The 14,034-nt window shown below is 41.5% G+C and overlaps 2 protein-coding genes across 8 annotated transcripts in view; one reads left to right on the forward strand and one right to left on the reverse strand.

The window, feature by feature from the left end:
* Window positions 1-14,034, forward strand: part of TMEM116 (transmembrane protein 116) — a 181,686-nt gene that overhangs the window by 150,171 nt on the left and 17,481 nt on the right. The window lies entirely within an intron of this gene.
* Window positions 1-14,034, reverse strand: part of MAPKAPK5 (MAPK activated protein kinase 5) — a 37,534-nt gene that overhangs the window by 3,127 nt on the left and 20,373 nt on the right. For all 6 annotated transcript variants that reach the window (XM_082698465.1, XM_082698466.1, XM_082698468.1 and 3 more), the window contains 3 exons: window positions 7,496-7,576; window positions 4,624-4,811; window positions 2,712-2,832 (listed from right to left, as the gene is read on the reverse strand). In XM_082698465.1, coding sequence (XP_082554591.1) covers window positions 2,712-2,832; window positions 4,624-4,811; window positions 7,496-7,576 — 390 coding nt within the window. The remainder of the gene's footprint in view (window positions 1-2,711; window positions 2,833-4,623; window positions 4,812-7,495; window positions 7,577-14,034) is intronic.

Consider the following 14,034-nt stretch of genomic DNA (forward strand, 5'->3'; position numbering starts at 1 on the left):
AAATTTGACAATTTTAAAAAGTAGTTAGTTCCCTCTTAAGCATGCAATTAGAGCAGGTAGAGTTTGAACTCATTTAAAGGAACTATCATAGCTGGCTCTGGCTATACTCTACTGGATCCTCACATCACCCCTATCAGCAATGGCCCAACTGAGAGATGAGAATAGCTCCGGTTTGTGAGCTAAGGCTCCATCTCCTAGGCAGGCTTAGATGGATACTATTTAACATCTGCATACGTGGCCATTTTTCTACATTTCACATTTAGTTTTCTACACTTCAACTCACATCAGGACCCCATAATCTTTTACAAATGGGAATATACTGTCACCTTGCAGATCCACTTTATAGGCCTAGGGGCCACTCTTGAAAGATTCTGCACATCCACATTTGGCTTCATTATATACTAATTCTACAGTAACTCCAGAAAGCAATCTTATTTCTTCAACTTCAGGATTTTGAGGAAAGCCACACTGTAACCCCCACGTGCTGAGCTAAGCAATCCCTTAGGATTTTGGATTGATCAAACCAATTCTGGGCTACTAGGCTAATTTATTTATTTATTTATTTACTTACTTACTTACCTTACTTATTTTTTTTATTTATTTAATTTATTTATTTGACAGACAGAGATCACAAGTAGGCAGAGAGGCAGGCAGAGAGAGAGAGGGAAGCAGGCTCCCTGCTGAGCAGAGAGCCCGATGCTCGATCCCAAGACCCTGAGATCATGACGTGAGCTGAAGGCAGAGGCTTAACCCATTAAGCCACCCAGGCGCCCTACTAGGCATATTTAAACCAGAAAGACAACCATACACAAATCAGAGATTGCACAGAACTCTGCTCTTTCCAGTTCTTTCTTTCCCATACTACAGCAAAACTAAGGGAGGTCTTAGGATTCTTTTTTCCTGGGCGTTTGGGTGGCTCAGTTGGTTAAGCGTCTGACTTTGGCTTAGATCATAATCTTAGGGTCCTAGGATTGAAACCCACGGCGGGCTCCCCACTCAGTGGGGAGTCTACTTGTCCTTCTCCCTCTCCCTCTGTCCCTCCCTGCCCCTTGGCTCCTGCTCTCTCTCTCAAATAAATAAATAAAATCTTTAGGAAAAAAATAATCCTTTTTTCCTATCCCCTTACTCTTTCTCATACTTCAATCCCCCTCCCTTCTAAGTGGGTAAGACATATGCCTGTTTCTCTGCCTTTACCTCTCAACCACACTATGGTCCCACACAACACATGTCATTCATCTGTGTGTCCATCTAAGCAATATATAAAACCTGAAAGGGGCACCTGGGTGGCTCAGTGGGTAAAGCCTCTGCCTTTGGCTCAGGTCATGAGCCCAGGGTCCTGGGATCAAGCTCCACATCCGGCTCTCTGCTCAGCAGAGAGCCTGCTTCCTCTTCTCTCTCTGCCTACTTGTGATCTCTATCATATAAATAAATAAAATCTTTAATAATAAATAAATAAATAAATAAAGTCAAGAGACTTCCCTTGACTTAAATGAGCCTCGATCCTGATTTCCCTCTATTTTTCAATGAGATCACTAGATACCCATTATCCCCTTATTATCTAGTAAGTCACCCCAAATTGTAGAAATTTGTCTTCAAAAACACTGAGCCTATTCTCTTGTCTCTACTTCTCTGCTCCCAGAGCTGTCCCAGGCTTGCTCACTACTGCAGAAGTCTTGGGTCGGCAAATCTGCAAGTCTGGCTGACCATCCCTAAATACCTTCCCTGTGGCAAATCTCTTCCCCAAAACTGACAGTGGCCTCTCAGTTATGTGCTATTAAGACTTAAGTCCCGGGGCGCCTGGGTGGCTCCATGGGTTAAGCTACTGCCTTCGGCTCAGGTCATGATCTCAAGGTCCTGGGATCGAGTCCCACATCAGGCTCTCTGCTCAGCAGGGGGCCTGCTTCCCTTCCTCTCTCTGTGCCTGCTTCTCTGTCTACTTGTAATCTCTGTCTGTCAAATAAATAAATAAAATCTTTAAAAAAAAAAAAAAAGACTTAAGTCCCTCTGTGTACTTTCAAAGCCTGGCTCTGCCACATAGATTTCACTGACTTCCCATTAATGAAGCCAGGTGGTTTGCCCCACAGATGCACTTCAGTCTGTACTTGTTTGCTTCTTCCAGAGCTCACTGTGGCTCCACGTGCTCCTGAGGCTCATCTGGCCACGTATGTTCTCTACTCAAATTTTTAAAGGCAGCTCATGCCTAAACTAATGTGAATAGGTTAAAAACTGCCATGCAGTAATTAATAAATATGAGGGGTTTTGCCTTCTCTTTAGGAACCCTTCCCTAATTCCAGCCCTTCAAAGATATTCTCTTCTTCTGAATTCTCAGAGCATTTGTAGAAAATGTAGCATGCAAACCTCTGATATCTGAAATGTTCCCTCCTTATTTCACATAAATTGGTCTTTCCAGTCTTGTTTAAGCCCGTTGGGGGAAAGGAGGTTGTCTCATAGAACTCTGTGCCCCTGCCAACCCCAAAGCACAAATATGGAGGATTTGAGTTTTCACTTAGTGTATATTTACCGGGCCTTGATCTGGTCTTTTACGCAAAGAAGCTTTTATTTCAGATCCTGATTTTCAGGAAAGCAGGGATGTCTCTCTGGGAAAGACTGAGTTCTCTGCATTGCTCTGCCTTTGACCCCGCCCTGAGCCTTGTCCCAGCATTCCTTCTCAACACAGCCTTTTTGGTGAACAAAGTAAGCACATTCGAAACCTTATCCATCATCAGTTGAGCAGAGGGTAGCACATTATCCAAGGCCTCCGTCGAGTTGAGCCACGGGTGGTCCAATACTCCCTCAATAGTGAGTCTTTCCTCTGGTTTGACCTTCAAGAGCCTGTGGAGAAAAGGCCAACAGATTTACTTTCAGAAGGCTAGGAAGTTCCTGGGTCTGGTTCTAACCAGTTCTAACTTTTGCCTTTCTACCAACTCCTACAAGCTTAGGGTTTCCATCTGTTGGCAGGGGTGGGGATCTAGTACCTGACCCCTAGTGGTGAAGGCACTGTGTCCTTTGGTAAGTACTTTCTACACTAGGCAGAGTGTGATAAAAATTGTAGGGTAAGCTTAATCCAGTGATACTGCAGACTGAGTTCTAGGTTTAATAAGCCTACATACAGCTTATAGTTCCTGAGACTTGAATCTTCCACATCTATGTTTTTAGGACAGTGGGTTCCAGTTTCCTAAAGGCACTCAAAGTGCTCTTTTGGCTACAAAATTAGTTGAGGGGGGTCATGTGGTTGTGAAAGTCCAGGTTGCAACTTGTGATAAAACTGTTAGATGTCACCAAATGGCAGGACGTGAACACTTTATTCCAGAAATATTCAAAAGCCAAAAATCTAAAGTCTCTGACAAGGGGATGGCATTTCCTTCTAAGCTGAATGTATTGCTCTGTACCATCTGCTTTTTGATCCTACTTCTTCACATCTTGTCCATTCATGCTGATGCAATTCTTGGCCCACCTCAGCATGTTCTCTGGGGTTTTTAGCCCCTCCTTCCAACTACACATCCTCACACAGTAAATGTCAGTCAGGACAACATGTATACTTGCTCTTTTAGGTTCTCTGCAACCTTCTAGATCATTCTGAACAAAGAGCTTCAGATTCTGAAGAAACAATTATTTAGAAAAGAATCCCAAAGCTGAAAGAAGATAATACTGCTCTAAGTACAGGAAATATATTCTATAGAACTGACAAAGAACCACTTTGAGGATATTGATGTTTTGGTTAAGTAGCTGAGAATACAGTGTGGAAACTGCATGGGAAGACAAGTGATGCTTTAAACATTGCTCCACCATCCTAAAAACTTTTCCTTGTATATTTTAGAAACTAGTCTGTCTTTATATACACAGATTTTCAACCCATAGGACAAGCTCTCTATTGAAAGGGAGTAATCTCCATAGAGAAATGGTTATACTGTCAGGAGAAACCTCCCAGGCATTCCCCCTTTAATGCTTTTCTTTATCGTATTTCAAATGAAGAAAATGAAACCAAAAGAGGAAAAATTACTCAGTGAACACCCAGCAGTAGGAATACAAGAAGAATACCAAATCTCAGGCAGCTGAGCCTCCCACACAGGTGGGCAGGAAAAGAAAATATACATCAAATTTAGGTCTTACTTCTTACCTAGTCCTTCATCTACAAAAGTACTCTGTCAACTCTCCCTTAACCACTCACTAGGACTGAATTTTCTAAATTTATCTTAGCAGTGGGGAGGCTAGAGGCCCACACAATCAGCCACCTCCTCCCCACAGCAGCTAAGGAATGAAAAGACAAAATGTCATTGTCATCTTAGCCCGAGTTCAGTTCCTGGCGCCATGTCTGTTCCACATAACTGGCTAACATTCAGGAAGGGCACACCATGGGGCTTACCCTTTAAGATCCTAAATTAAAGCTCCAAGGGATCTGGATTCACAGCCTGGGGACAAATTCTAAGAATGCAACAAGAGGGAGCAAAGCTCCCATTTTCACCAAGGTGTGGACATGAAGAGCTCTCATCTCAGGCTCCAGGGATAAGATTTCTATGATGCACCAAGGGGAAGGAGCATGCCTAGGAAACCAATGACTTTTCCCTTGCGATCCACCACTTTGAGGCCTCCTTGGCCTCCCTACCCCACAGCCTGGGTACTCACTTCCTCACAACATCTTTGGCCATCTCTGAAATCTGGCTCCACTCTTCTTCTGGGAACTCAAAACTGCCTGTCATGATCTTTCTCCGCATATCCTTTGGGATAGTCCGGCTGTGGTGTTTGGAGTAAAAAGGAGGGTATCCGCACAACATCACGTAGATAATCACCCCTAGGGACCACAAGTCACAGCTCTGAAAAGAAAATTAAAATAGTCACTTACAGCAGAGGCACAGCCCCAAAATAAAGGACCAGCCCAGAAACAGCCCCTTACACAGGCTGCTATCTCCAAATATCAATTAACAAAGAATAGAAAATTTTCAAGTCTTAAGGGAACCAACCTTTCTCTCTACCATAGATACTCTAACCCATGTTTTTGCCTAATACTAATGGATATTTGTAGATGACGCAACCCATGCTACAGAATATAATTACAAAATTATAGAGGTGAGGTGCCTGGGTGGCTCAGCTGGTTAAGTGTCTGCCTTCGGTTCAGGTCATGATCCCAGGGTCCTGCTCAGCAGGGAGTCTGCTTATCTCTCTGCGCCCTCAGCCTGCTCATGCTCCTTCTCAAGTAAATAAATGAAATCTTAAAAAATTATAAAGGTGAGGGCGCCTGGGTGGCTCAGTGGGTTAAACCGCTGCCTTTGGCTCGGGTCATGATCTCAGGGTCCTGGGATCGAGTCCCGCGTCGGGCTCTCTGCTCAGTGGGGAGCCTGCTTCCTCCTCTCTCTCTCTCTGCCTGTCTCTCTGCCTACTTGTGATCTGTCTCTGTCAAATAAATAAATAAAATCTTTACCAAAAAAAAATTATAAAGGTGAAAGGAATCTTAAAAATAGTTCAAACTAGGACAACTGGGTGGCTTAGTCAATTAAGAATCTGTCTTTGGTTCTGGTTATGAGCCCAGAGTCCTGGGATTGAGCCCTACATCAGGCTTCTTGCTCAGTGGGGAGCCTGTTTCTCCCTTTCCCTCTCCCTGTTGCTCTACTTACTTATGCTTGCTCACTCTCTAATAAATAAATAAATAAATAAAATCTTTAAAAAAATAGTTCAAATCCCTCACTTTCCACATGAAGAAACTGATACTACTTTTTTTTAAATTAAGATTGATATAGTTATTTAATTTCTAAAAATTTAATTACATCCGATTACATATTTGTTAAAAAATTATTTGCAAATGTAGCATTCAGTTTTCATTTAGTTGCCAATATAAAGAGGACTATCTCTTAACTAACATATATACACATTCGAAAGTAATATGAGCTGTTTATTATTCCAACATGCTACTCATCTGCAGTGTGTAATTTTTATGAATGTTATGCTAATTCATGAGCACCATTAGGCTCACAAAATGGAAAAGGAAAAGAAGACAAAAATACTACTGGAAAATAATATATAACATAAGAATCCATTGCATGCATGCTGAGCAAATTTTGGCAAGTAAATTAAATGTCATCTAAGTGCTTCTACCACTCACTTCCTGCACACATCAAGAAGCAGGAAGCAGGGGCACCTGGGTGGCTCAGTGGATTAAGCCTCTGCCTTTGGCTCAGGTCATAATCTCAGGGTCCTGGGATCGAGCCTCGCATCGGGCTCTCTGCTTAGCAGGGAGCCTGCTTTCCTCCTCTCTTTCTGCCTGCCTCTCTGACTACTTGTGATCTCTGTCTGTCAAATAAATAAAATCTTAAAAAAAAAAAAAAAGAAGAAGAAGCAGGAAGCAGTTTATGACTCTGATGCTGTAATCAGCACAGCCCTCAAACCTTTACTACATAAGGGTAGAGCTGACTATGGTTTTGGGTTTGCAGGGCAAGAAGGTATGGAGCAGTGATTTCTTGGAAACTGACCAGAGTTACTGATGAAAGTAGATGTTTAGGGTTTTTGGACACACTGTCCCAGGGACAGGGTGGAGCACAGGACCCTGAATGGCAGAAGAGCCTGTGTGTTCTTTCTTACGTATGCTTGTGTGTATATGTGTGCACACACTATAGGAATATGTGGGGCCCTCTAAGTGTGGGACCCAAGAAGAGCCGATCTACTGCTTTTTACCACCCTCAGGTCCCTCTCTGTCACCTGTATTCAGCCATGAGTCCCCAAGAAGCATCTACTCAGCAACTCCAGGACCTGCTTTTAAGAGGCCCTAATCCTCTTGTGTTTTAGAACAGAGATACTTGATGTGTAGGCTACAGAATGAGAACTGTAGGACCAGGAACATTTGCGGTGTGCTGTAGACACTGTTCTAAGTTGGCTATTTTATGGGAAGAATGGTACCATAAATGGCCATGGAATGATCAAGAAATGGCGTCCAACTCAAAAAACAAAACAAAACAAACACACACACACAAAAAAGATAACCATGTCTTTAGATGTGGTCAGTGAACTACAACTATCCAGGTAACCTACAGGTGATCATTGCCCTTGGTTCCTGCTGCAAAACCTCAACTGTTAAGAACCTTATTTCCTACTTCATCAGACAAAAAACCTGAATTCCAAGGAATTTTCTGAATGGTTGGCTGCTGTCAGCCTTTTGGGCAAGAATATTAAGGGATAAGAATTCCCTTAGAAGTCCAAAGAATTGGGGTGCCTGGTTGGCTCAGTGGGTTGTGCCTCTGCCTTCGGTTCGGGTCATGATCTCAGGGTCCTGGGATTGAGTCCCACATCGGGGTCTCTGCTCGGCGGGAGTCTGTTTCCCCCTCTCTCTCTCTCTGTGGACCTCTCTGCCTACTTGTGATCTCTGTCTCTCTGTCAAATAAATAAATAAAATATTTAAATTAAAAAAAAAAAAAAAAGAATTCCAAAGAATTCATTCTCAGAGAACCACAAACACTTCACAGAAGAGGGGCTATACCTGAAGGGCGCAGGAAAGTATCTCCTCCCTTACCTTGTTGTAAGTGTAGGGCGTTGGCGAGGTAGGTATGATGCCAGATTTCTCCTTCTGGTGCCTTCTCTGTGCCTCCAGTACCTGTCAGAGTCAGACAAAAGGGGACAATTTACTGAAGACCACGCCAATGACCTATAACCTGAGAAAGAATGTTGAAAAAGAATGCTGAAAGAGAGAAGAAACTGGCAATTTTGACAATTAAAAAAAAAAAAAAAAAGACCCTCCAGAAAATACAAACTTTCAAAAACCTCTTAAAACCAGCAATTTATCAGTTTTTGCCCAGGTCAAGGACATGAAGATCAAATCCTTGGAAGAGATTTAACTCTTCTTCCTGCCCATCAAGGCATCCAAGGTCATGGACTTTTTCCTGAAAATACAGACATCCCTTACGCCTGTATAAAAGCAGACCAGTGCTGGCCAGTGGATCAGGTTCAAGGACTATAACAGTCACATTGTTCTGGGTAATAAGTGTTCAAGGAGGTGACCACTGCCATTCATGGGGCCATGATCCTGGCCAAGTTCTCCATTGTCCTCTGACTGAGAACCCTAGGGGAACAATACTGGTGTACCCCACAGACTCCTTGCAACTGCAAGGATGCTGCAACTCTGCACTGGTCTGCTTTCTCCTCTCACCCAGACCCATGCTATGGTCTTAGCCCCATGCCCACAAAGCTGCTGATGGCAGATGTTGACAACTGCCACACCTCAGCCATGGGCTGCAATGTCACCTGGGGGCAGTTTTGCCATCTCCAAGACCTACAACTGCCTTACCCCAACACTCTGGAAAGAGACTGTGTTCACCAAGTCTCCCTGTCAGGAATTCACTGACCATCTTGTAAAGACCCACATCAGAGTCTCCATGCGGAGGACCCAGGCTCCAACTATGGCCACCACATAGTGTTTTTATACAAGAAGAGTAAAGCGAATTAATAAACCTGAAAAAGAAAATACCATTTATAATAGGACCATAGAATAAATCTAACAAAGATGGGAAACACCTGTACACTAAAAACCACACAAATATTGCTGAGAAAAACTACAGGCAAAAATGAATGGAGAAATACAGCTTGCTCATGGGCTAGAAGGCTCAGTATTGTCCAGATGTCAGTGTCCCCATATTGAACCATAACTCTAAAACAACCCCAGTCAAAATCCCAACAGACTCCTTTGTAGAAATTAACAGCTGATTACAAAGTTTTAAGGGGGTGTCTGAGTGGCTCAGTTGGTTAAGCATCTGCCTACAGCTTAGGTCATGATCTCATGATCCTGGGATTGAGCCCCACATTGGGCTTGCTGCTCAGCACAAAGCCTGCTTCTCCCTCTCCTCCCCACCTGTATTCTCTGTCACTCTCTGTCTCTCTCTCTAATAATTAAAATCTTAAAAAAAAAAAAGTCTATACAGAAATGCAAAGAAATTATAATAGCCAAAATAACTATGAAAAAGAACTAAGTTAAAAGGCTAACTCTACCTTATCTCAATAGTTATTATAAAGTCACAGTAATCAAGACAGTACAGTACTGGTGTAAAGACAGACAAAGAGATCACTAGAACAGAACAGATAATCCAAAATTAACACACATTCTATTGATCTTTGACAAGACTCAAAAGCAATGCAATGGAGAAAAGACAGCCTTTTCAACAAACGGTACTGGAACTGGATATCCGAATGCTAAAAAAAAGAACTTAGATCCATACTCCTATATTATATAAAAATTAAATCAGTGGGGCACCTGGGTGGCTCAGTGGGTTAGGCCTCTGCCTTCGGCTCCGGTCATGAACCCAGTGTCCCGGCATTGGGCTCTGTGCTCAGCGGGGGGCCTGCTTCTTCCTCTCTCTCTGCCTGCCCTTCTGCCTACTTGTGATCTCTCTGTCTCTGTGTCAAATAAATAAATAAAATCTTTTTAAAAAATTAAATAAAAATGGATCATGCATATACATGTAAAACCTAAATCTATAAAACTTGTACGAGGAAATCTTGGTGATCTTGGGTGAGACAAAGATTTTTTACATAGGAAACCAAAAGCTGAGTCCATAAAGTACTTTTATAAATTGATAAATTGGGGGCACCTGGGTGGCTCAGTGGGTTAAGCCTCTGCCTTCAGCTCAGGTCATGATCCCAGGGTCCTGGGTTCGAGCCCCGCATTGGGCTCTCTGCTAGGCAGGGAGCCTGCTTCCCCCTCTCTCTCTGCCTGCCTTTCTGCCTACTTGTGATCTCTGTCTCTTAAATAAATAAATAAAATCTTAAAAAAAAATTGATAAATTGTGGGGCGCTGGGGTGGCTCAGTCAGTTAAGCGTCTGCCTTTAGCTCAGGCCATGATTCCTGTGATCGAGTCCCACATCAGTCTCCTTGCTCAGTGGGGAGCCTGCTTTTCCCTCTGCCTGCTGCTCCCCCTGCTCACGCTTGCTCTCTCTCTCTCTCTGACAAATAAATAAATAAAATCTTTAAAAATAAAAATCTTTTAAAAAATCAACTAATTCACCATATTAACAAAATAAAGAAGAAAAATATATTATCAGCCCAACAGATGCAGAAAAAGCACTGGACAGAATTTAACACATTCCCTTTCAGTAAACTAGAAATAGACAGAAACTTCTGAAAAAGGGCATCTACAAATATGTAACAGTTAATATGGTTAATGGTAAAAGATTGAGTATTTTTTTCTAAGATCAGGAATGAGGCAAGGATGTCTGCTCTAATCCCTCATATTCAGCTAGTGGTCCCAGCCAGTACATAAGACAAGGAAAAGAAATAAAAAGCAAACATACTGGAAGAAGCAAAGTAAAACTGTCATTATTCACAGACAACATGACTTTATATACATAGAAAATTTTAACAAATCTACAAAAATATCTATAATTGATAAGTGATTTTATCAAGATAAAAGGAAACAAAAGTCATTTGTACTTCTTTAAACAATCAACAACTGGAAAATGAAATCGTTAAAAATATAATTTCCAACAGCATCCAATAATATGAAATATAGGAATAAACTTAAGAAAGTATGTATAAAACCTATACACTAAGAAATATAAACATTTCTGAAAAAAATTAAAGACCTAATAGAGAGATCTACGATGTTCACTGATTGAAAGCCTTAATAATGTTAAGACGTCAACTCTCTCCAAATTCATCAGCAGATTAAATACAATTCAGATCACAATCCCAGGAGAATTTTTCTGATACAGAGAAGTGAATTCTAAAATTTATAGACAAGTACAAAGGGTTCAGAATAATCAAAACAATTTTGAAAAAGAAAAAAATTGAAGGACTTCTTACACTATCTGATATCTAAGGTTAAGACTTGATAGAAAGCTACAGTAATCCCACATGATACAGCTGTAAGAATAGGCCAATAAGCAGAATAGAACAGACTAATGCCTATATGATCAATTGATTTTTTTTTTAAGATTTTTATTTACTGGGGGGGTGCCTGTGGCTCAGTGGGTTAAGCCTCTGCCTTCAGCTCAGGTCATGATATCAGGGTCCTGGGATCAGGCCCCACATCAGGCTCTCTGCTCAGCACAGAGATCTACTTGTGACCTCTCTCTCTGTGTCATATACCTACTTGTGATCTCTCTCTCTGTGTCATATAAGTAAAATCTTTAAAAAAAAAAAAATTATTTATTGGGATGCCTGGGTGGCTCAGTTGGTTAACTGTCTGCCTTTGGCTCAGGTCATGATCCTGGGGTCCTGGGATGGAGTCCCACATCAGACTCCTTGCTCAGCAGGGAACCTGCTTCTCCATCTCCCTCTGCCTGCCACTCCCCCTGCTTATGCTCTTTCTCTCTGACAAATAAATAAATAAAATCTTAAAAAAAAAAAAAAAAGTATTTATTTATTTATTTATTTGAGGTGGGGAGGGGCAGAAGGAGAGGGAGAGAGTCTCAAGCAGACTCCACATGGAGTCTGATATGAGGCTCGATCCCATAACCCTGAGATCATGACCTAAGCCAAAATCAAAAGTGGGATGCTTAACTGACTGAGCCACCCAGATGCCCCTGTTCAACTGGTTTCTGACAAAACTTCAGGATAATTCAGTTCAACAAAACTTTAAGGTAATTCAATGATACAAGGTTATTCTTTTCAACAAATGATGTGGAAAATTGACATCTGCAAGGAAAAGAAATCTTGACCCTTATTTTATATGCGCGCGCACACACACACACACACACACACACACACACATACACACACACACACACACCACCCCTCAAATGAATTACACTCCAAAAGGTAAAGGCTAAAACTATAGGGGTACCTGGGTGGCTCAACTGGTTAAGCAGGTTAAGCATCCTGATCTCAGCTCAGGGTCATGAGTTCAAGCCCTATGTTGGGCTCTGTGCCCAGTATGGACCTACTTAAAAAAGGCTTGGGGGGGCAGATGCACCTGGGTGGCTCAGTTGTTTAAGTATCCAACTCTTGATTTTGCTCAGGTCACAGTCTCAGGGTCACGGGATCAACCTCTAACTCAGGCTCCATGTTCAGTGGGGAGTCTGCTTCTCTGCCTCTCCCCCTGCTTACTCACACTCTCTCTAAAATAAATAAATAGGGGCACCTGGGCGTCTCAGTGGGTTAAGCCTCTGCCTTTAGCTCAGGTCATGATCTCAGGGTCCTGGGATCAAGCCCTACATCAGGCTCCTTGTCAGCAGGGAGCCTGCTTCCCCCTCTCTCTCTGCCTGCCTCTCTGCCTACTTGTGATCTCTCTCTCTCTCTCTCTCTGTCAAATAAATAAATAAAACCTTTTAAAAAATAAGTAAAATAAATAAATCTAATTTTTTTAAAAAGCGAAAACAATAACCTTTAATAAGGAGCCATGAGAAAAATCTTCATGTACATGGGTATGGAAAGACCTCTTAAGAACAAAATCACCAATCATTAAAAAAAGAAAAAAAAAATGGGTGAGGGGTTCCTGGGTGGCTCAGGTGGTTAAGTGTCTAACTCTTATTTTCAGCTCAGGTCATGATTTCAGGGTTATGAGATCAAGCCCTATGTCAGGCTCCATGCTGGACACAGAGCCTGCTTGGGATTCTCCCTCTCCCTCTCATCCTCTCCTCTTTCCCTCTCTCTCTCTCTTCCCGTTCCTCTCAAAAAAAAAAAAAAAAAAAAAAAAGGATGAATTGGATTTGATCAAAATAAAAAACCAGGGTGCCTGGCTGCCTCTGTCAGTGGAGCATGAGACTCTTGATCTCCGATTGTGAGTTCAAGCCCCATGCTGGGGGTGGAGATTACTTAAATAGATAAATAAACTTTAACAAAAATCTAAAATTTTTAAAATAAAAAAACTGATGCTATTCTGCAAAGCAAGCCACAGTCTAAGAGAAATATTCATAATATGTATGTGGTGAGCAGAATAATGGCTTCCTAAAGATGTCCATGGAATCTATGAATGAATATGTTACCCTACACAGCAAAAGGGACTTAGCAGATTTTATTAAATGGAGGCTCTTGAGATGGGGAAATATCCTGGATTATCTGGGTGCATCTAATGTAAACACAGTTATGAAAGGGAAGCAAGAGGGTCAGAGTCAGAGAGACCAGGAGATGCTATATAACTGTCTTTGAAAATGGAGAAAGATGGGACACCTGTGTGGCCGTCAGTTAAGCATCTGTCTTTGGCTCTCACTCGCCCTCCCTCTCAAAAAAAAAAAAAAAAAAAAAAAAAAAGGATGAATTGGATTTGATCAAAATCCAATTCTGATTTGCCGCTCTGCCTGCCGCTCCCCGTTTGTGCTCTCTCCCTGACAAATAAATAAATAAAATCTTCCAAGAAAGTAAGGAAATGGAGAAGGAGGCCACCAGCCAAAGAATGCAACTGCCTCATGAAGCTGGAAAAGGCAAGAGAATGGATTCTCCCCCAGAGATTTCAGAAAAACACAGTCCTGACAAGACCTTGAACCGTTTGACTTCTAACCTCTGAAACGGTGAGGAAATAAATGTGTTCCTTAAGGCACTAAGTTTGTGGCAATTCATCACAATAGCAATAAAAAGTAATACATAAACACAACAAAGAACTTGTATCTAGAAAATAATAACTTCTTATACCTCACAATTATAAAACCAAAAATGGGCATGTAAGATTTATATCCATACTTCATGGGTTATTGTAGAAAATGCTGTACCCATATTTCACAGTAAAATATCTAATAAACACATGAAAAAATACAGAACAGTAACCATTAAGAAAATGTTATAATTAAATCCATAATGAAATAATACCAGACTTACCAGAAGGACTAAGAACATGAGCTGATGAACATACTAAGAACATACTAACGAACATGAGCTGACGGTAAGAACATGAAGAAACTGGAACTCTTATATATTACTGGGGAATAGGTAAAATGGTACAACCGTTTTGGAAAAGATGTCCCCCCAAACTTGTAAATGAATGTTCCTAGCAGCTTTATTCGTAACAGTCAAAACCAGAAAACCCAAAATGGCCATCAGTCAATGAATGGATAAACAAACATGGTTTAGTCCTCTATAAAAGAACACTACTTAACAACAAAAAAGAACTAACTGGTGATATATGCAGC

The sequence above is a fragment of the Mustela nivalis genome (genome assembly GCF_964662115.1).
Source record: "Mustela nivalis genome assembly, chromosome: 14".
In the NCBI taxonomy this organism is placed as follows: domain Eukaryota; kingdom Metazoa; phylum Chordata; class Mammalia; order Carnivora; family Mustelidae; genus Mustela; species Mustela nivalis.